This window comes from Dufourea novaeangliae, unplaced genomic scaffold, assembly GCF_001272555.1.
Source record: "Dufourea novaeangliae isolate 0120121106 unplaced genomic scaffold, ASM127255v1 scaffold73, whole genome shotgun sequence".
Lineage (NCBI taxonomy): Eukaryota > Metazoa > Arthropoda > Insecta > Hymenoptera > Halictidae > Dufourea > Dufourea novaeangliae.
The window spans coordinates 11,409-35,582 of record NW_015373943.1 but is presented as its reverse complement, the minus strand read 5'-3'; the positions used below and the strand labels follow the sequence as shown (position 1 = coordinate 35,582).

General features: G+C 37.0%; 1 protein-coding gene across 1 annotated transcript; it reads right to left on the bottom strand.

The window, feature by feature from the left end:
- Positions 1-17,614: 17,614 nt before the first annotated feature.
- Positions 17,615-19,670, bottom strand: LOC107185918. The gene is made up of 2 exons (XM_015573695.1): positions 19,535-19,670; positions 17,615-18,210 (listed from the first exon to the last, which is right to left on the bottom strand). The coding sequence occupies exons 1-2, from the start codon at positions 19,668-19,670 to the stop codon at positions 17,615-17,617; spliced, it is 732 nt and encodes a 243-aa protein (XP_015429181.1).
- Between the last annotated feature and the right edge of the window lie 4,504 nt (positions 19,671-24,174).

Below are 24,174 nucleotides of genomic sequence, written 5' to 3'. Positions count from 1 at the left end.
TACTTTCCGGTCCCCCTAATATATTGGTGAGATTTTTCTGATTAAAATGATACCATCCATATGACATAATTCGGATCATATTTACTCATGTAAAAACTGTTAATAGTTCATATTATGGACTGTTTTTCGAAAGATGATGCCTGGTAGGTTGGCCTGCCACGGTGCGTGGCCTGGCGGGGATTCAACACGAGTCTGATGTACGTACAGTGGGTCACAAAATTATTCGCTCACTCGCTAATGTGGCAAAGATGAACGAAATAATCAGGCAACACAGGGTACTTTTCAATTTTGTATTTGGATATACATAGCTTAAAGTTTAATTTAATAGAATCGTAAAAAAAAATTGCGAAATTTTCATTTATAATTACAGAAAAATGAGTTTTAAGAAATCTTTATGTTTTTTCACGCCACAAAATTATTCGCTCAGGCCACGAAATCCACTGAAACAAATGCAATCTACAAACTCAGAGGGGCATTTGTTTCTGATAAGAGTCAGTACAACGTAAACAAACGCTCAGTAAGGATTTATTTTCATTTATTTCGTTGATTTTCAAGAATTCGTTACACTGGGTAAAAAAAGTAAAGAAACTAGTCTAGATATTAGGGAAATTATAATTTTTCATTGGAAAAGTGGAAAATCCATCAGACAAATTGGAAATATCGTTTGTAAAAGTTATTCAACAGTACGTTATATTATAAAACGGTACGAAGAAGAAGGACGAATAATAAACAAAGCTGGCCGTGGTAGGAAAAAGATATTGAATTCCTCAGAAGAGCGTTTTGTTGTGAGAAAAGTTCAAGAAAATCCGAAAATAAGTGCTCCCAGAATCAATACAAGTTTGAAAAATTTTAGTGAAAAAGAAGTTTCTGATGAAACGGTACGAAGAGTGTTGCGAAAGAACGGGTACAACAGCCGCGTAGCAAGAAGAAAGCCTTACGTAAGCGAAATTAATAGGAAGAAAAGAACAGAATTCGCCAAAAAATACATCTCAAAGCCCCCTGAATTTTGGCACAATGTAATATTTTGTGATGAAAGTAAATTTAATATTTGGGGCTCTGACGGTCATCAAAAAGTTTGGCGAAGATCAAACGCGGAGATGGATCCCAAGAACCTGTGTAGCACAGTCAAGCACGGAGGTGGTCATGTGATGGTTTGGGGTTGCATTAGCTATCACGGTGTTGGAAAATTGCAAATGATTGAGGCTACCATGGATAAAGTAATGTACATGGATATTCTAAAAAAAAATTTGAAGCAGAGTGCGGAAGTAATGGGGATTTCAGAAGTGTTTCACTTCTATCAAGATAACGACCCTAAACATAAATTGAGATTGGTACAAGAATGGTTATTATATAATTGTCCAAAAATAATGCAAACTCCGCCTCAATCTCCCGACTTAAATCCCATCGAGATGGTATGGAACATGCTGGATACTAAAATGCGTAGTGGACATTCAATTACCAACAAGAAAGACTTACAAAACAGATTACAGGAGGAATGGCTAAAAATGGACAATAATTATTTGGAAACATTAGTAGCATCAATGCCAAAAAGACTTGCAGAAGTAATAAGACAAAAAGGATATCCCACTAAATATTAATATTGTCATAATAGTAATTAAAACAAAATGAGCGAATAATTTTGTGACGTGAAAAAACGTAAAGATTTCTTAAAACTCATTTTTCTGTAATTATAAATGAAAATTTCGCAATTTTTTTTACGATTCTATTAAATTAAACTTTAAGCTATGTATATCCCAATAAAAAATTGAAAAGTACCCTGTGTTGCCTGATTATTTCGTTCATCTTTGCCACATTAGCGAGTGAGCGAATAATTTTGTGACCCACTGTACGTATTTCTCTCTACGTATTACACTTTTCATCCTCCAGCACTTCGGCTCGAGAGCCTCTCGCTCAGACGCTCAGTAAACCAACTTTCTTCTTAACCCTGCGATTTCCACGTGTAGCGTTTAATAACCTACGTATCACTGTAGACATTCGTTGCCCGCGCCACCGTTATCTGCACGAAAGCCACGCCCCTTGCTCACACGTATTTCACACACACGCGCGCGTACCCTACTCTGTCGTCGAGCACGCCCAGGCCGGAACACATACGGTGTTGCGTTTAACACGCATATCTCATCACAGAAAGCGAAATGTATATAATACAGTTGTAATAATGTTTTTATTGGTGCAACGAATATTGGTGGCAATTTGATTGCTTCTTGTATCGCGGATCACACGTAATGGGTAAAAAATGCTAACCAAGTTAGACATTTGCCACTAAAATATGTTACGAATTATTACCTTTTTCACATAATACCTTAATACTCTATTACGCAGAATGTTTGGAAGAATCGATTTATGTAATAAAAGTATTTCCTTCCATAATATTTTAATATCATTAATAAAAATGAAATAATTAACTTTGAAAGCATAGAAGATACTCCACCTACGAAAAACTCGTTACTGCTAAGTAATAGCCCTCTTCATACTGAACAACTTCTGTGAATAAACTTTTCTGATATCTCTAAAAATAACGGAGATAATTAATGATATAGATATATATGCGTCTCACCCTAGATATAGCTGCGTCGCATGACTCAACGGTCGAGTGGTGGGGAAAGCGCTCGGGTAACTGGCGTCTGCTTCCCGGCTAGTGCAGGAAACGAATGTCTGCTGTAATTTAATCCTCTTTTAATATGTTGCTCAATATTTGGGTACAATACATACTTTCAAAAGAAATCAACTTTTTCTTATGCATGTATTTTAACTCTTGACGTGTGAACACCTTCAGGGTCTCGTCAACATTCTCCGCTATTTCCAGACAATGGATGATTGACGGACGCGTGCCGAACGCAGTCCCCACTCCTTGAGATTGTAGGTATGTCGTTCTCGAGAGGTTTGTAATACATATGATGGAGACAGACGACCGTAGGCGAGGATGCACGTCGACGGTGGCACGTCATTGGCCAAGACGCGAAGAGTGAGAGAGACACAAGTGCCGTAGGTGTCTCGCGATCGCGGCAACACCGCGAAAACTCGGGCCTACCTCCCAGGCATCACCTTTCGAAAAACAGACCACAGTTCATTATCGCTTCTGATAAATCATAAGTAAATATGACCCAAATTGCGTTATGTTTGGTATCATTTTAATCAGAAAAATCTCACCAATTTGTTTATAAAAGTTTCATTAATACTGAATCAAAAATAAAAAAGTTTGATCGTTGCATTAGTATTGTCTCACCGACACCCGGGAATGCAACCTTTCTGTAGGCTCCTAACGTTCAGTCGTCGGCTCGTAAACGGGAAGCCGTTTCGGCGCGCTGCGGCAACAAAGTATGCGGTTGCCGAGTTCCACGCCCCCCCCCCAGTGGTGGGGATGACGCCTAGACAATAATCGCATATCAACAAAGAGTCAATAATCGCGAGGACTCTGTACTGTTCAATGGACATTCCCTTGCGATATGTATAATGTTTGATTTTTTCCATGTATTCTTGGATACTGGTCCGCAATTGTAATGAACCTTGCCCGATCACTTTCAGTTTCAAATTATTTCAATGTTCGATGTATGTATGTATACGTATGACTTATTAATATGAAGCCATTAAAAATCGCACTCATTTGTTATTAAGTTTACAGCATATTACCAAATATGGAAATATATGAAACACTTTAAACAATGTTAGGGAAGGACGTTAAGTGATGTTTAGATTTCCCGAGCGTCTGCGACAAAACTCTTGTAAAGAAGTACGCGCATCGGTTCTTTTTTGAACTTCCACGGCAATTCACAACCATTAAAAAATACACAATTTTATAATTATATACACTGCTATAATCAGGAAACTATCCTCTATCTTTTAAGGTTAAATTGAACTTTCTAGCGTTTTCAGTTGTCATGTACATAATAAGTAATTTTTGGTCAGAATCGGGAGTTTTTACAAAAGATCATGTTTTTCCAAAACTGAGGGACATAGAGAAATTCTGTTTCCAGATTCGTGATCTGGGCGAGAAATTCTATTAGAATCTCCGAATGGATATTGCATATCAAAAATCATGTTGAACAGTGTTATCTACATAGAATACGTATTGCTTGAATAAACTTTTAATTCATTGTGATAGTAACTACAATGTTTCATTTAGTTCCTTAAATAAAACTCTAGTTTTGTCTCTTTTATTTCTAGGATTTTAAATAAAAATACAGAAAATTATTGTGTGCACAACATAATTAACATATTGAAAATAATATAATTTTCTCGAATACTTTTTTCTTCTGCCTCGCAAAATTGAATAACCGTACAAACAGGATATTTAAAAAGAGAATCAATAATTAACACGTTAACGACACACAGTCCCATGAACTATACATATATGAGCCAGGGTAGTCGGTATTCACACGTCTTTTGACCCACGGATGGGTCAAGAGCGTCCGAAATAGAAAGTCGTATACTTTTGGCAAACAAGGCAGTTTATGACTAAAATTTGATTTAAGTAATTCAATTATTTGTATTATTTGCGTGCAAACAATAAGTCTGTTAAACATTTTAATGAATTTAATGAAACATAAGAATAAATAACAAGATAGAATCGCGATCGGCGAGCCGTTAGATGCGTATCGCTTTCTTGGAAGTCTGATTGTGAGTGGAGAACGCGTTTTCGTCCCATGCTATGAACATGTTAACCCTTCGTGGACTGTGCCAGAGTCACGCGCTCGCGAGAGCGACACGCATACAGTCATAGAGTTGTCCGTGTAATTCGAGAACTGATGACGTATGACATTGTATGTAAACGGCCGGGATAAGACGCCGCAGAATTATTGACTTACGTCTTCGGCTCACTCTATTTCCTTTTTTACTCGCTTATACCACGTTTCGTTAATACCACGTATGACTACTACGGTTGTACATACATTGAACAAAAATTATAATAGTTTGTTACTTAAAATTTTTTCTGAATGTAAATAAAGAAATAACTGCTGAATACCAGGTATGTAGTTTACCGGCTTGTTGCTGTATCTAAACAATTTATACAAAATAAATAAACTCAGTCTAAATAAAATGTATAATAATTTGCACTTGTTACTTATCAAAGTTTACTTACAAAAAGTATGTCACCCAGGTTTCTCGTGAACTTTTACGTCCAATGAATTGTCCACAACGTAAAGATGAAAACAGCCCATAATATGGGGGTTGGAATGTTCATTTAGTGTTCTAATATCTTAGAAACCATGCGTATGAAACAAAATATTTACGTTCAAATATTTTCTGACAACTCTACTTGTTTGCATGGTAAATTAAAGATTAATATGTTTTAGTTAATTTCTTTAAAATGTCTATTCTATACAGATATGAGCAATCAAGGAGGGAGTTCTCCTGTGTCATTTGCAATATAATTTCTTCTGTTTTCAATTGACTATTGTCATTGAACTTCAAACCCTGCTCATCCATTTTTAGTATTTTGGTTACGGAGAAATTTTTTAATTTAAGAAACGCCAGATCTCTCAGCGTGCCCTGTTTTATCTCGAACTTCTGTAGCGAGTTCAGGAGACCGCGGAAAGGAACAATTAAAACTTTAGGTTGAAATAGCACCGTCGACGTCACTTGGACAAACTGGATTCCTCGGACAGCGGGGGAAAGTTTTCTTTGGTCGTAGCAACACAGCAGTTTAAAACAGAACTTTATGTGATGATTTAAAATACTTTGCTCAGTTATTTTTAAAGGACAGGTTAGTTTTACAATGGCTTAATGTTGGAATTAAATTTTTCTTTGAAACATTAAAAATTAAATTTGATGAAATTGCATAATAGATAGTTTAATGGTTTTTGCAAGTTTCGACAAGTTTGTAACCTACAGTGTTATAATATTCTTATGTTGAAATATTTCTTTTGATAAGTACCACAGTATCGACAGTTACATTCAACTGTATTAAGGTCATTCCACGCGAAATCGGACACTTTTTGAAGCACCATTTCGGATTTGTTCAGACTTGGATATGCTGTAGTTTTTAGCAATAAATAAACGTATTTCGATGGATTTTTGAAAATTTAAAAAATTGTTAATTTTACAGCTGTTTGAAATTTAGGGTCGACCTTTCTTCAATAAATCATAACTATTGAACTAACAAACTGATCAAAATGAACTTTGCGGGTACTTACAGTGAAGACATAAGAATACCAAATAAAAATTATTTGAGTTAAAAAAAGATATTTTCGATCCATTTGTTTTGCAATTGTTTTAAATAACCCTGCCTTTTCAACGGGGAACTATTTAAAATTTGGAAATGTAATAGTGACTCTATAAAACATTACTGAAGTTTCGGTTCTATTTTGAAATATTTAAAAATAGAAGTCATTTAAAAACTTCTCTTTTCATACTTTGAAATTGTCATAAAACTCTGCATTCCTGTCGCGTCCGTCCGCGTGGATTTCTCTTTCGAATCCGCCTGGAGTTGTAAATTCCAGGCTCGACCGTCGTGGTACGCGTCCGGTTGCGAACTGTTGCCCGCCAAATTAATTTTAGGCAACTGTTTCAATTTCTTAGTGAGAAAAACGAATAATTGCTCGACCGTTGGAGCTGGCGAATCGTGATGCGAATGTTGTCGAATGATTGTTCGATTGCGAGTTAATGCGAATGAATTGAGTCCGTGTGACTCTAGTCGTAACGAGTATGTTTTGCGAACGAGTGTTTGCGAACGAGTGTTTTCTATTGAATGTTTTCGACTGAATGTATCTTTTCGACTCCCTGTTCGAGTTTCGTGAGACGTCGCGCTTCCTCAAAGTTTGATGAAGGCGTGACCAAAACTCGCCTCCTTATTGGTGATGCCCTGAAGGGGAAGGCAAATTTCTCGGGTTTTTCACGCGACGCGGAGGTGGAATACCTCTCCTTCAGGGCGAAGCGGACGTCAGGAAAATATCGCGCACGTGGTCGCGGTGCGAGTTGACCGCGACGAATTTTCGAGTCTCTCAACGGTAGGGTTTTATGATTATATTGTCTGCGAGTCAGCGCGCCCCGGTAAGGCCCGGCGCGGATGGGTCCCAGGTTACCGAGCGCATGTGGCGGACTGCAGACCAAATGTTCGCTTCTTTTGTCTATTATTCTCTTTGTGTTAACGAAATTAAAATTGCAAAGGGTCGGTCTTGCAAAATATATAAATTGACTGAAAAAAAGGAATAAAATAATAAAAAGTAACGGTATCGTCTGACTGTATAACCGTCGTTTCGGTCTACGACGGAACAATTCCCGTAAAGTGCTCCACCAAACGAATGTAACGATGTACCGAGACTTTAACCGCAAGTCGAGATGAGCACAGCTCCGTTCAAGGTAGTGAGACAAGAAATGTCATGGTTTTAAAAAGAAACGGAGAAGAATACGTTTCCGAGGCCTTAGAAAATTAGTGGCGTAACGAGGCTTTTATGCCGACCCAATTGTCGATTTCATATATCTTCCTCTGGTCATCGGCTTGGAATTCTTTCCCGCCTCCTACACACGTCGAAAATGTAATCGTCTTTCCACAGCCGCTTAATTCACTCGTTGGACCGCCGCAGCGGAGAAAGAAAAACAACGGAACTCGGAATCTACGGGATAAAATTCGATCGGATTCTATGCTGCTGCGTGTATACAGGGTGTACCAGACAGCTTCTCCAATTTGAATAACTTCTGAAGTATGTGTGCCTACGAAAAAGTGTTTTATATAAATGTTACACGGTATCGAAGGGAACATATGATATTGAAACGGTTTTTTTAAAATAACCTAATGCTTACCTTTTCGTATAAAAATATACAAGTGCATTGATTCTTCTACAAGAAAGTATTTTTATTTGTCTTAAATCTAATAATTAGTCAGATATTCGTAAAAACGTTATTCATGGTTTTACTACTCACCTTAGTGTAACGGGTATCACTTTCAGTACCTAGTGTAATTAAAAAAGAGAACATACCGATCCCGCACATGCCGATTTTAATGAAACTGATATGGAAGATAGTTCTCCAAAAAACATTCGACACGTTTCTTTTTCATAGGTCATCGACCATGTTAAGGGGGTGATAACAGCCCCCAAAGTTGGGAGGTGAAAATATATTTTTTGGAATATCCCAGAAGCTAGAGGGAGTAGGAAGAAGATTTTTCTTTTAATGTAGAATCCAGTCATACAAGAAAATAAAAAATTTAATTTTAAATAATATATTAAAAATTTGAATTTTTTGTTTAGTTTTCTCACTGACTATACCGTTGATCCCAAATCCCATATCTGGACCTCAGAGCTAGAGTGTATTAAATCAGACTTTTCAAGCTTTAGAGAAGAGCAACTCAAACTTGTAACTTTGGAAGCGTTCTGTAAAAATTCAACGAGAAACAATCGTTACTTTCGAACTACTGAATGGACTTAACACATTACCGACCGGCAGCCTATTAATCGGCTTTTTGCTGCCATCGCTACCGACCGGCAGACTATTAATGGACGTTTTATGTATCGTGCCCGAGTGAGCCGGCCGAAATTGCATAGTAAGTTCACCAAAACCGGTCGGTAATGTGTTAAGACAAGTCTCGATATGTAGAAATGGTGAACATTGCATCAAGTCCCCTATGTATGTAATGGATGTAATGCTATTTGGCTCGGAACAAGACATAGATTTGATATCATTTTTACACTATTGTATTAATCGAACAAACTGATTTTTGCCATTGGAAAGAATGAAAAATTTGGTACGGTAAACATGTAAAACGTAATTTTTTTTTAAAAAGTGCACTTCATACACTCTGACTCTGAGGTCCAGAAGTGTATAAAACACTTTTTTATAGAACACGTATGTTAAAAGTTACCCAGGATGAACACGTTACGTGACCCACCCTGTATATGTATGTGCATTCTACGTGCAAATTCTGCGCCCGACCCACGAGTCGGTTGTCACCGTTTTCCCCAGAATTTCGTAGCGCGGGAGTTTCGTAAATTAATCCGACTGCGATCTTTTTACCGGGGCGCCCGCTTTTTCAACGGCGGATTTTAACGAACGGTTCGAAGATCGCCGTTTCCGGTGTGACTGGTGGACCAGCGACGTACGATTTCGCCAGAGCTCGTCCCCGCGCGCGCCCCAGAAACCGACAGTCGGGGGATCCATTGATTCTCTTCCTCTAACCGGATTTCAATGGAGTGCTTGTATTCCGACGAATTCGTGCCGCATTGGTACGAAGGCTTGCCATTGTTTGCGAGAATTTTCGTATTCATTCACTGAGAGAACGGTGGCGCGCATTGAACGTTTCTGTATGTTTTGTCAGCTCCTTTTTGACAGTATGCAGAATTACAAATACATAAAATACACTTTTACTGGTGTTTCTTACATCGTATTTAGCAAATATTAAGCCTGTGCGCAGTTTTAATGGGATTTTCTACGGATGCTGTGATTTTGTGGAAACAATAAGTAATTACATGAATGTAGGACAGAGTGGGTAGGTTTGGGTCAGTTTTCAGTTACGTTAGTAGTGATTAAAATGAAAGAGAAACGTACTTTAAACCTGAAGCATTATACATAGTTAGTAAGGTCTTACCATCGACGTTCCATCATGATTTCATTTTATTATTTCAAAGGTAGCTTTAAAAATATTATAGTTCTAGAACTAGTTATTCGGCCCATACCTCTCTCATTGGGGGGGGGGGGGTGGTATTTAATTTTTATATTGTTTTTGCAGCAAGTATAGAAACGTTTTATGAATGTATGTATTTATTACCTACAAAGTAATAGTACATGTATGTAAAAGTAATGAAATGAGTGAATGAGATAAAGACTCTGAAGGAATAATATGATAAACATAAAATGAAGACTCTGATGGAGTAACACAACATACATAAAGAAACTAGCAACTGTTACAGTAGACTCTAAATTTAATGCTACTTTCGGGGCTGTAGGAGAGTAAAATGGCATTAAATTTCGAGCCCCCTCCATGCTAAGTTCTGTCCCATAGCGTCGACCCCAGCACCTGCGGAGAAGCTAAATCGTGCTGGTGCGCCGGCGTACGCAACATTGTGGGAGAGCGAATGTGTGTGCACGAAAGTACGTGTGAATGGGAAGTTACTCATGTGGCATTATTTTCAGTGGCATTAAAGTTAGAGTCCACTGTAATCGAATTTTTAATTTAGATTTTTATTTGCTCATGCTAATTACGTTATTTGATCACTTCTGACCCATACCGCCCGCATCCGAACGTTTATAGTAATGCACCTCTGTTACTCAAATCACGTGTTTTAGGTTCTAATTCTTAATATACAATTCTTGCTGAGACATAGTCGTCCGGTTGAACGCTTCGACTAATCGTCGTACATTCCCCCGCTCCGTCCGTCGCACAGTGGGATATTTGACCCGAAAAGCTGGCCAAAATGTGTCGTGTTTGGTATCATTTTAATCAGAAAAATCTCACCAATATGTTCATAAAAGTTTCATTAATAAAGAACCAAAAATGAAAAAGTTTTATCGTTGCATTAGTACTGTCTCACCGACACCCAGGAATGCTACCTTCTTGTGGGCTCCTAACATGCAGTCGTCGGCTCGTAAATGAGAAGCTGCCTCGGCGCGCCGGGGCAACAAAGTATGCGCTTGCCGGGTTCCAGCCCCCCCCCCTCCCTATCCAGTAATGTGAACGACGCCTGGACAATAATCGTGGATCAACAATCAGTCAATAATCTTGAGGTCCCTGTACTTGCATAAGACTAAATTCACATTGTATAAACTTCTCGCTTAGGTTATGAATACTCCTACTACTGCAACAATGAACAAATTAAAATGCGAATAAGGTATGCGTAAACAAGGATGGAAATGTACTAACTGACCCAAACCTCCCCATTCTCCCCTACATATTACGTATCAATACCAATGTAGTGTAGTAAATTGTTGTTTGGAACAAATATTGACGGAATTAAGTATGTTTTACTGAGTAATCCTGCAGTTCTCCTTACTTATCTTTTACGGTATTTTTTTGAATAAAACTATTTCAAATTATGAAATGACTTGTTCTTAAGACATCAAAAATACACAAAAAGTAGACGTGAAAATTAAATACGTTAGATACTAAAAAGAATTATTTAAATATATAATACCAATCGAGATATAATCTTCATTTCCGGTCGTATAGACCCGAGGAGAACAGCATGGTTATAATAACATTGAAATTGTGAGACCCTGAACAGACATTAAAAAATGAAAGGACATTGTAAACACTGAAAAGAACATTTGTGATGTGTTTCGAGAAGCTGTCTCAATTAATTCCACTCTGTGATAGACTATAACTTTATTAATATAATATAGTTATATAAAATAACTGAATAATTATATTCCAGAAATTTGTTTATTAGAATAAAAATTCTATTGAGAATATATGTGTTATAAAAGAATTATTACGTATTTCATTAAATTACTATTAAATTATAATTAAATTTATTACTATTTAGTATACTCTTTCGAAGCTAAACCTATCAGAATTTTTGCATTGACCTAATATTCGTCCTTTTTTATCGTATTGATATTACATTATTCGTCTTATCAGTATTAGTTTCTTCCTCTTTTGCTTTTGTTATTGTTTATACAGGGTGAACCACCTAAATATGATCGTCATTTGCCGTTGTAGAAAGAAACTTTTTAGGACAAAGTTATACTGTCTAAATGGGCACATGCAATAGTACCAAAAACTGTTTGTTAGAGGTCATTTTTTAAAGAGATTTCAAGGTCCCTGGTATTTTTTAAATATAATATTGTATTCTCCTTCTATATTCTTGTAGAACACAAAAGAATAAATCAACTACCTTAATAACCATGCCATTCCAATCATTTAATCTCGAAATGTAAACTTATATGTAATGGGTTCTCAATAACATTTATGTTTACATTTGGAGACGAATGTGTGAATCGACGTGCCGCATGTAGGTATCTGTAGAAAATTTTAATTTACCTTCGGATGAAAATATTTTGATAAAAGTTTATTGATGTCGTTGAATTTGTTTTTGATGTTCTATATGGATATAGAAACAAAATATAAGATTCCATTATATAAATTACCAGTCATCTTGAAATGTCTTTAAAAAATTACCTTAAAAAATATCTGCTACCGTTACATGTGTCCATTCACATGGTGTTACTTTGCCCAGAGGACTTTTCTCATAGAACGATAACTAACGGAGATATTTAGGTGGTCCATCCTGTATAATTCGTAAAGTCGTCGCTTATTGTCTTTATAAAACGACGTAAAGGCAGGTAATTATTTAGAATGAAAATTGTTTGTTAATTGTTAATAATAGTCTCTATATATGTGTTTTTCCAATTTTAATGCAAATTACATATTGTTTTTTGGCGGAAAAACGCTTACATTCTGATAATTTCTATCACACTATTTCATAAATGTTTTGTATTTTACATTTTCGAATCGTAAATTTTTTCGATCATCGGCTAGAGATTAATGAAATAATTTGCTTCTATCTAATGCAAGGTTAATATCTGCACCTGTGTTAGATGGATATTTTGTATTTAAATGTGAAAGTACTATATGACACCGAAGTATTCAATCGTTGTCTATTATTTAAACATTTTAATGGTGTCTATGCACTTCTATGATCCTAGAACTATTGCCTAGCCTATGGTATTTACATTTTTACCTCCTAATGGACATTTTGCATGTCTAATTCAAATATAATGTTCAAACAAGACAAAATAATTTGTATATAAATATTACTTCTTGCACATTCTCATAACTAGTCTATTATAAATAGCGACGTTTAATTCTGGCAGTATTACATTATTATACAAAAAATTAATAAATCGTTGTTTGCTTGTTTCAGTCGAAGACGATCCTATTACACAAAGCGGAACGGGCCAGGGAGAAAATCTCGAACACCTCCTTAATGATATTCCAGGTAAACTATAATAGAAGAGTTCGTATAATACCTTTTTAAATAAAGTTTATTATAATCTACCGTGAAAGTAATATCATTCTAGAAGATTTCTCGGAGGATGAGGAAGAAGAAGAAGCGAACCGATCTGTTAAGGTTGAAACCGATTTCAAATTTTCTGACTTCCTCCATAGGTAAAATGAATATTTAAATTGTATAACATTAACACCTTATTTCTACTAGTCCGATCAAATTAAAGATTCACACCTATTCCGACATAAAATTGCGTTAAATTAATAAATATCAAAACCTGAGTACTATTACAGAACAAAACTTACAAATGTATAGGTGTAAATAACATTCTGTTTACATTGTAATGACAATCACGATGCTAAGACTAACAACTTACTCGTGTAGACATTCGTTTGTAAACTTTCGACACTAATTCAATAATTACAAATTATGTTCCATTTTTTCGTTGTCTAACAACACTTTCTGTTTAAGGTTTGCCAATGTAAAAGTTGTCAAAGCCATGCTGATTCTGCTACGACAGTTCGATAAAAATACAGATGAAGTGAATCATTATGTTAATAAAATGTTATACCGAATTGCATACGAGTGCAAAATGCCGGGAATGATGTTCCAGGCATCTATGTTCCAAGTTTTCCAAAGGATTCTCGAATCCAAATACCCTGGCCATAAGGTAATTTAACATAATTCATTTTAGTAACATAATTTCAATAGTTGTAAATAACACTTTCAATAAACTCACTGTCATTAACAATTGTTATGATTAATGGATATATCGATAATATACATTTTCTCACAAGAAAAACAAGGTTTGTCCCATATATAATCGAACTTTTTAAAAATAACAAAACACAAGAAACTTTTGGGGAAATAGTGATTCATTTCATCCAAAATACACTCCTTCTGCGCCGATACAACGATTTTCATGGTCAAGCAATGTATCAAATGAGTGTCCTGTGTCCTTTTGTGGAGTATCTGAATCCTCGTCATGGCAGTTTGAATGTCTGGGATGTCGTTATATAACGCTTTCCTTTCACGGTTATTTTAAGGGGGCAATCTTATTGTTCGGGTCAAAAAATCGATTTTTTTACGGAATCTTTTAGTTTAATATCTTAAGAATATCTCCACAAAATGTCAAGTGGAAATTCATAAAATTTTTGAAGTTATGAGCTCTTAATCGACTCGAGCGCAGATATGAAGTCTATTACGGGTTAATTTAACACGAGGTTTACGGGCACTTATCGTGTAGGTATCTCCACGGCACGCATCAACGAACCCGCAGATTTTCTTTAAAAAACAACTTATTTTATATAATACACAATTTATGATCTCTGAAATTAATGCATAGCTATAGATATAGGTATACCACATAGAGAATTTCGAGGTTAGAAAGCATTCGAAATGCGTCAAAATCACGTGTCCCGTAAACCTAGTGTTAAACGCTACTTTCGAAACAGCTTCTTTGTAGGTGCTGTGCATGATATTTCTGTAATCACTGAACCGATTACCTTCAAATTTGGCCTGTGTATTCAGCAAACATTACTTTATCGTTTAACGAACCAGAATACCGATAAGTTATATATTTCTTTCTTTAGATAAAAAAAATTGGCAAATTTTGATATAAAAAATTAAAGTTTTGATTTGAAAACTCACAACTTCCTCAATAAATTTTTTTATTCTGATTCGTCATACTAAAATACATATTATACAGTAAAACGTCATTTCATATTTCCGTTTAAGATTACCTGGAAGATAGATATCATGCGCACCAGCAGGCGACGAACTTTGCGTTGCATGATGGTCGCTTATGCATAACTTCTATATTTATTACTACAAATTAATTTTAAAGAAATCTGTAACTTCTTCAAAGATGAAAAACAATATGGTACAAATTTCAGACGAATCGCATCGCTAGTTTCTTTTTAAAAAATTCCCAAAGTTTGCTATGTTTTTAGCCAAAGAAATAGAAATCCCACCCCTTAAGCCATGAAAACAAAAACTAATCCATTAACCAAGAGTAAATCAGTGACACTCGATTTGAGGACGTTTGGTTCCTTTCAGGCAGTCTTAATGTCTTTACAATGGTCAACTCTATCCAATTTTTGGTCATCAATCAATGTGCGAGGTTCAAACCATGCACAAACCTTGTAAAGTGCCAATGTTTGGAAAAAATGCGAAAAATCGTGTCTTTTCATAATCCTGGCTCATTTTCCAACAAATATACTGAACATTTTTTTCACACACTTTTTCGATGTCTTTATCGGTGATTCCTCTTCCCGTATGATCTGGATCATCGCCGTTATTGTCTTCTCGATGCTTCAAATCGTTTGAACCAGCCGTAAACTTGTGTGCGAGATAAATAATTATCGTCATACATTTTTTGCATCAATTGATGGTTAATGATTTACCAAGTAAGTTTTGAACACAGACCAATGTTGGCACTTTTTTACCAGAACCAAAAAAGTACTGCTATTTTAGATGCTATAACTCGGCTTCTAACGATCCACATGTTATAAAACTTTCACATAATAATGGAAGGAGATATTTCCTGACGGCAGAATTTTCGTGTAGGTGCCGCTACTAGTTTCTTCTGTTTTTTAAAAGTTCGGTTATATTTAGGACCGACCGTTTACAATCTCAGAAGCTTCTCAATAATTCAGCACCAATTTTTCAAAGGTGATTCTATCCGAAAAAATAAATCAAAAATGTAGAATCAGAGTTTTTTTAATACGCCATCACCATTTCAGAATTTTTGTTTTTCATACTCATTCCACAGTATTTCATTGTCCATTTGAAACGAGTAAAGTTATTTTACTGTAAATGCCTCTTTAAAAAGTCGTACAAACAGTAATATCGCGTAGAATCATATACAAAACATTCCTTGGTTTTCCATGCAAATAATCGAAACTGTCAAATTTTTATGAAACGATGATACATCTCTTTGCTTAAGTAAAAACAGTACAACTGTATCGATATCAATACCAATAAAATGTTCAAATACTTCTGTTCGCTCCTCGCTGTTACACACATTTTCTTCTCCGATTTGTTTGTCTGCTAACTTCGAAAGGACTTTACCGACGAATTTACATTTCTGCAGTCTGTTTAATGGCTACCGGAAGTACGTCTCTTTCCAGCGATGAAAACTGAGTCTACCTTACAGGAACTTCAAAAGTTTGCAGTCTTCATAATCCGTCGTTTCATCGAAGTCGCGCAGCAGAACCGGAAGTCGTACATGGAGCTGCTCTTCTGGAAGACCACTCATGACGCGACCGAGGTCGTCGAGGGTTACAACACGGGAACGGGTAACAAGGAAGTTTCGCGCAGCCTCTGGACCGAGGCCCAAGAGGACGAGTTACGCACGCTCTTTATGGAACATCAAATTAACAAGTATCCCCAAGGTACGTTGCTCGTGTCCGCGAAATCCTATGATTTACGAGTCTTCTTCAACATAGAAGTATCCTGGATAATTCTATTTTTCCGAGACGGGACAACTATTTTTAGTTAGCATCGGTACTTTCTCCCGTTTCGGGCGAGACGCACTTGTTTTTTATCGCATTGGAATTAAAGCGGTTGATAAATTTTTCATATCAGCCAGAATATCTTGGCTGTTAGTGGCGATAGAAAAAATGTGTCACACCAAATTTGCATGGTATCGAGGAGCACATAATTTGTGCTCTGGGCCAAGCTGTTGTGCTAAGCGTAGCCAGGTTATCAGTCAGGGCGGGATGGGGGCAAAAATATTAACACATCGACTGTAGTGTCGACTGAATGTATGCATGTTCTTAATAGAGGATGTTGGTCGTGTTTCAAATTATACTACAGTATTAAATATTATGCAAACATTTTGTAACTCTAGGATGGGTGGGGCGGGAAGGGGATACAAAAGCCATTTTTTTTCTTGATGGTTGAGACAAAAGCCACTTCTTTCCGTCCAGGGGGAGGGGGGATGCCCATCCTGCCCCTGGCTACGCCCAGAAAGTTAACTTCGTTTTTTAAATGCAAAGACATGATGTCTTACGTACCATCTAGTAGACCGTTTTAATACACGTACAATCAGCTGTCTGTAAAAGGACGTAAAAGAACATGTCTCTCCAGTTAAGAAAGCGAAGTTGACTTTCATGTGACCTCTACGCGTTCATCTATCAAAAAACTATTCACACGAAATTATGTGATTCTCGATACTATGCAAGTTTGGTCTGATACATTTTTTTTCTATCATCACTAACAGAAAAGATATTCAGATGACCTGTTTTACGTGCCTCACCCTGTATATTGACAAACTTCCGCACGATAATATTTTGAGAATATAAAATGAAATGGATAAATATAGTTTACTGTAGAACACCAACTGTTATCAATAAAATTGGCAATATGTTTATAATGTATCTTCGGAAGTATCAGACCTTTGTAACAACCTAATACTTAAGATTTATGTAACTGAATGTAATTCCACAGAGTGATATTAGAAACAATCTTTCCCGAATTTTTTGTCGTATTGAGTACTTCTTACTATGTTGATGTTCCAAACTCTGTCTACATACATATTATTCTGTTTATATTTCATAATTTTATACTAATTTTCTATTTTTAGTATATTTTTTCTAATGATATCACAAATGTTACGTTTCTCTACATATTGATGAATATATTTCTGTTTACTAAATATTATAAGTATTTCTGCTCATAACATTTTTTCTAAACCATATAATTTTTATTCGTAGCTACTGAATAGTAGCTACGAATAAAAACCACTCGCACCATTTTGGAAATACTAAAATTCCTTGTGCCTGGTCTTGTATAATCTTTCTTAACACCTTAAGAATCATCGAAAAGGGAGGAAATGCATAAAAATTAACGTGTTTCCAATTTAATGTAAACGCATCTACCGCTAACGCCTCTGGATCTCGATGCCAAGAACAGTAATCATTGCATTTGGAATTACATCTTGGCGCGAACAAATCTATGGACGGAGTACCAAAAGCTTTGACTATTTGTGAAAACGCTGTATTTGACAAATCCCATTCTGTATCAATATTTTTGACACGTGAACCCCTATCTGCTTCGACATTCTCTTTAGACGTAATATAGGATGCACATAACCAGATTTCTCTCTCTTCGCACCACTTCCAAATATTTCGCGTTATATCATTAACTCTCGAATATTGAATTTCACCCATTCGGTTTATATACGAGACCGCTGTAGTATTATCAATTCTCAGCAATATCTCACACTTTGATAAGTTGTTTGCGAAACATTTGAAGCCAAAAAACGCTGCCACTAATTCAAGACAATTAATGTGATACGTTCTTTCTGATTCTGTCCAGAAACCAGATGTCAGTTCACCTTTACAATACGACCCCCCAGCCCGACGTGGAATCGTCTGAAAAAATATCCATGTAAAACTGGCCTGACCTAATTGGATTAAATGCTTCCGGAATAACATTTATCCACCACGCAAAATCAGATTGCAATAATTCCTTTAATGGCATTATTGCATCATAATTATTACCGTTTTTTACTAAGGCTAGTGTTACGTCGCGCGTTGCGGTCGTTACTTTATTTATAATTTCGTGTCCTGGCTCTTTTAAGGTGCTAAAGCACGCCCTGTCTAAACTTATCGGTGAAGTACGCGGTTTGGATTTGGAACGGGAGGAATAGGAAATCACTCTCGGTTATAACAATAATAAGATATATTCTAACAATCCAAATAAAAATGAAAGATACAAATAAGTCTTAACATACCAATGGTGATGAAGATGAATGATACGCTCGCTTCGGTTTCAGTCGGTTTGATCGGGATTACGGGTCCTTATAAGGGCGGAAGACTCGCTGGTGCTCGGAGCCGTGATGCAGGGGTCGGGCACTGCGGGATACGTTGTCACCGTCTCGGACGTCACACTTCGCGGTCCGGTGTCTTATCGAACTTGCCTGTTAGGCCGCGCGTAATCGCAAAGTCGTGTCGCACACGGAAGAGATATCCGAATATTAGTCGCGAAACCCGATCTGAACAGCTGAGAGACCGTTGTCGCTCAGCTTGCCGACGAAGCACCGTCTGGCTCGACTGCCGAATATGAGCCTCAGCTTACTGACTGACTGACACACTCTGACTCTGACTCTTTTCTCACTTTGACTCGTCCCTAGCCTTTCAATCGAGAGTTTATATTGTCCCGGTGACTGTATGAAATCGTAATGATTTCATTAGGTCACTTAGTACATGATGCAACGAGAAATGTCGATTAAGCATTTCCAATCTGATGGTTCTGGTTAATCGCGAGTGGGTCAGTGGTTGCGCTGACAGTCGACATTTCTCGTTATGGTTTCAAAGAAATGAAATGTGGAATGAATTAAGTAATATGGCAAAAATGTGCAATGCAAAGCGGTTATGAAATACAGGATATAACACTAGATATCATTGACGTTCGAAGGACTTCGTATACAACCGCCCATATTAGCGCTAAGCATGACACCGACAGCAATCCAACTAACCGGGCGAAATCCCTAATACGGCATTCATCCGTTTCTTTAAAGCTTCCAAGGCTGTGCAGTATCTTTTCTTTTTTTTCAGGAAGTTTGAGTGTCATTCTACGGGAATTAATACTGAAGCCTAAAAATTGACAAATCCGACTCGGAATTAAATTACTTTTATCGTTGTGGATGACAAAACCCAGCTTCTCCAAAGATTTTCTTGTTCTTTGCAAATTCCTTAGACAAGAGATGCTATCCGAATCTAAACACAACCTCGCGTCGAGATAAACTACTGACATGAAGCTTGCCATTCTCAGAGAATTTGTAACCGATTTCAAGATTTTCGTAAATATCCATGGCGCTGTAGATAAACCAAATAGGAGACATGTAAATTCAAATAATTGACCTTTCCAAGAAAATCTGAGATACTTCCTATCGTACCGTCGAATCGGAATAAAAAAATTAACGTCCCGGTGACCATAAACGATCCTTGGGACACCAATTTCGTCGCTGTTCGGATGTCCTCCATCTTAAAATGATCTGGAGTAATAAATTCATTAAGCTTTTTTAAATTTAGGACGAATCTCATAGTACCGTTCGATTTGGCTACAAGGAAGTATCTGGAAATAAATTGATCAGGGCAGGCTAAGCATGTTTTAATTGCTCTTAGCTTCCTCAAATGAGTGATCGCATTCAGATATTCTAGTTCTTCCGAAGCATTTAATGAGGGTTCCGAGGGCACTCAAAGCTGTCGCGGCAACTCGTCATAAGGAATTGAGTAACCATTTATGCAATTCAATATCACCTTATTATTAGTAATCTCCGACCGGGCTCTTCGGAATTTGTTGAGCCTGCCCGCTATTTGTATTACCCCTACTATTTCTGTGTTGAAATTTGTTGTGGGTTGATCCGGGATCGAAATTGGCCCTGTGAGCGAAAGGCATTGTTCTGCGCTTTTTCCGGCTGATACCTCCCGCGATGCACTCCCTGATGATAATTTTTTGGCCTGTAACCCGTCTGAGAATAGCCCTGGCTCCTTCCAGGCGGGACTGTCCAGTTTCCCGACACATTTGTTTCGGGCGGCACCTTTTTCCCAAGTTGATGGGATTTCAAGGTCAACCCGACCTTCTCCATCGATTTTGCTGCTTTCAGTCTCGTCGATAATTCCTTTCCAAAAAGGAACGCATCGGTTTTCGCTCTTTCCAGAAGATCTTTTGCCTTTCGATCCAAACTAGGATATATAAAAACCTTTCTCGTCTTACTGACTTGAAAATAGGCCTCGGACATAAGTTTCCCTGCGTCCTCCAACCATTTAAGAACCTCTGCTCTATTCCCTTCATCTGCCGAACTCAGAGTACTCTGATCCGTAGCAAAAAATTTGTCTCGCTTCTTCATCGAGTCGTTAATTGAAGTTCGGGCGTTTCAAAATTATAGTTACCCTTACGAAAATATTTTCGGAGAAGCTCCTGTTTCTCATCCTTAGTGAGACCATTCTACACCCGAACCTGCCAACGGTCACCGATTTCTAAATGTAAATTCAGTTCGTTACTGTCACTTGTTGATCCTTTCTCTCCGTGAAATTGTAACATTTCCTCATCCAGAGGATCTACTTCTTCAACATATTTGTCCTTGGATTTGTCTGCTGCTTGCAATTCCCGATCAGAGTTATCAAGCAGACTGCTAACCTCGAGATCCTCTTTGTCCGATAACAATGAGATCTTCGATGATGCATAAGATCTTATGTATGTACAGAATGGCAAATAATGACAAATCTGTTATCGATCGTCGGTAACAACGGCATCTGTCATACCGACCGATTCGCGCGATTTATTCCACAGCTCCTGTGGGCCTATCGCCACAAAGCACGGTATGTCCACTCCCCTCGTGAGGGCCCACCGTCTACAACGAGGCACGGTTTATCTCATACCTCGTATGAGCCTACCGTCCTAATTTCCTTTAATTTCAAATATGAAATTATACTTACGAGATCTTTGTCGCCTATGCGATTCATCATCATAAGAATGGCCAACTCTTGCCGCGCTTTCATTTATTTTGCGGGCACGCGACCATTGCGAATGGCGCCTACTCCGAACTTCTTTCTTTAACTTCTTAAATTCGTTGCGCAATTCCTCCAACTCGCTCACCGGAGTCCGCGAGCGAGACCTCGATTTGCGCCTCTTCTCATGAGAATATTTCCCCAGTTTTCCTCAATAGAAACAATAAAATGCACTATTTATAATAAAAAGAAGTCACTATCGATGTGGCGTATCACACACGAGAAAACAATACGACGATTGACGACGCGAGGAGAACGTAAGAGGCAGGCAGATTTGTCTTTTGTTAACTAAAGATCGTGGCGATATCATGTGTGGAATAGCAGTACTACATAGTTAACACGTTGAGCGCCACGCGTATTTCTAAGACAATCCCGTTCAGGCCACGCGCGCCGCTTCGATTGAAGCAAAAAAAAACTTACAAGTTGTGACAAAGAAAACATTCCACCGAGCAGAATTGCAAGAAGATCCGGAAAAAAACACAAATTCGAAAGAAAATCGGGAAAAGTCTCTGAAGTTTGAAAGTACTGTAAATTATGTTATGACAAAAATGTAAGAAAAGATGGTAGAGTGATGGCAAGGAGAAAGACCAAGCGTGTTGTAACATTTTGTAATACTTGTGAAGGAAAACCATTTTTATGTTTGCCATGTTACAATGAATCCCATTAATCCTGTAATGATACCAAATTAAGTAAATTTTAAATAAATTTTCTGTAATTCCGTAAAATAGTGTAAAATTTTATAGTTCTCATGTTACACGCTGTCAGCCACCGATGGGTGACGCGGCCTAAACGGAAAGTCTAGTGTCAGCCACCGATGGCTGACATGGCGCTCAACGTGTTAAATCTCGAGAACGAAACTCATAATATATTTCACCTATTTTAAAATTTCATTTGCTTATATTTCATTGCGTGTACTTACTTATTAGATTTTAAAAATTCAAGTGTCAAACACTCTAAAAGTATCCACGTTGACAATGAATTCTAAATTTATAAAACATGATTGAAGTTCATGCGAACAGAAAAAATCGCATGTCTTTTATTACCACAATTTAATTTAATATTTCATCTCGTAGAAGAAGAAATGCCTAAGAGCAAACGAATATCGAACACACTTACTGAAATTTCATATTATTTATATATGTGTATTCAGTAATGGAAGTATGTATAGGGATTTTATGAAATTAACACGTTCACACGGGAATACAAGTACAAATTATTTCTATTGTGGGCTTTATTGTGTTCGGATAAAAATTTATCACTTTTAGTAGTAATGAACAAAAAGGAAAGATAATAGAAAAAAAGCAGGGATGTGCCGGTACCTGAAATCACGGGATTCCCGAGACTCGGGTCCGGTCGGGACAAGTCGGGCGAGAGCGGCCGGGATCCCGACAGTATAAATCGCATCGGGATCCCGACAGATGTCGGGTCCCGTAACGTATTCGGGTCCCGAAACATATTTGGGTCCCGAAACATATTCGGGTCCCGTAACATCTTCGGGTCCTGAATGATATTTTCGAGAACTTTTCAGTCTAACAGCAAAACATTATACTATACAATATGATGCCATACTGAATCTTCAGGTTCATGATATGAACTATAAATGCTAAAGAAGTTAACGATTCCAAATGGAATCCTGCGGTTGGACAGGATTAATAATACAATTTTCAATACACATTTCTTCGTACGTTATGTATTTATTAAGTAAAATAAATAAAGTGGCAGTATTAGGGACATTTAATCTATCATACAACATACAGGCATATATAATATTATTTTAAATTATAATGTGTTAAAACATAATTACTCGACATTGTCTGGCAATAATTATGTTTTTTACATTATAATTTAAAATAATATTACATGTGTGCCTGTATGCTGTATGTTAGATTAAATGTCCCTAATACTGCCACTTTATTTATTTTACTTAATAAAAACATAACGTACGAAGAAATGTGTACTGAAGGTTGTATTATTAACCCTGTCCAACCGGAGGATTCCATTTGGAATCGTCAACTTATTTAGCATTTATAGTTCATATCATGAACCTGAAGATTCAATATGGTATCGTATCGTATAGTATAATTTTTTGTCGTTAGACGGAAAAGTTCTCGAAAATATCATTCGGGACCCGAAGATGTTTCGGGATCCCGATGCGATTTATACTGTCGGGATCCAGGTTGCTCTCGCCCGTGTTACATGCGAGGCGCGCACGTGTAAATGAGTAATTACGACAACTATGCCTTTGGTAGAATAAAACAATACAAAAACGTAGGAATCGAATTGATGTGAATTTTGGTAACGTGACGTGTCTGTTTAGTTACAGAGCGAACACGCGTGCGACTCGCTAATGTAAATTTTGTTAGGATTTACCTGAAACAGCAACGAACAAATATCCTCTACCAACTGTGAACGATAAAATCTAGAACACAATCAATTAAGGTTTTTATTTTTGTTTTGGGTTCGTCGATACTTTAGTCCCATACGGGCCCTTTCACCAGATCGCCTTGTGTGGAAATTAGGGAAGATAAATACTAGGTAATATAAAAGAAAGTAAATGGGTTGAATTTACAAACAGAGAATTATATATATTGAATTATAATAGGAACTTACATACATTAACTTTGATAAAATGATATAATAATAATAGTATAAAACTTTAAATGTGTACAACTCAATAGCTCAGTACATAAAACGATTGAATGAACATAAAAAGAAACATACGAATATAATGAGAAGAAGAAATATTTAACAGAGGTTAT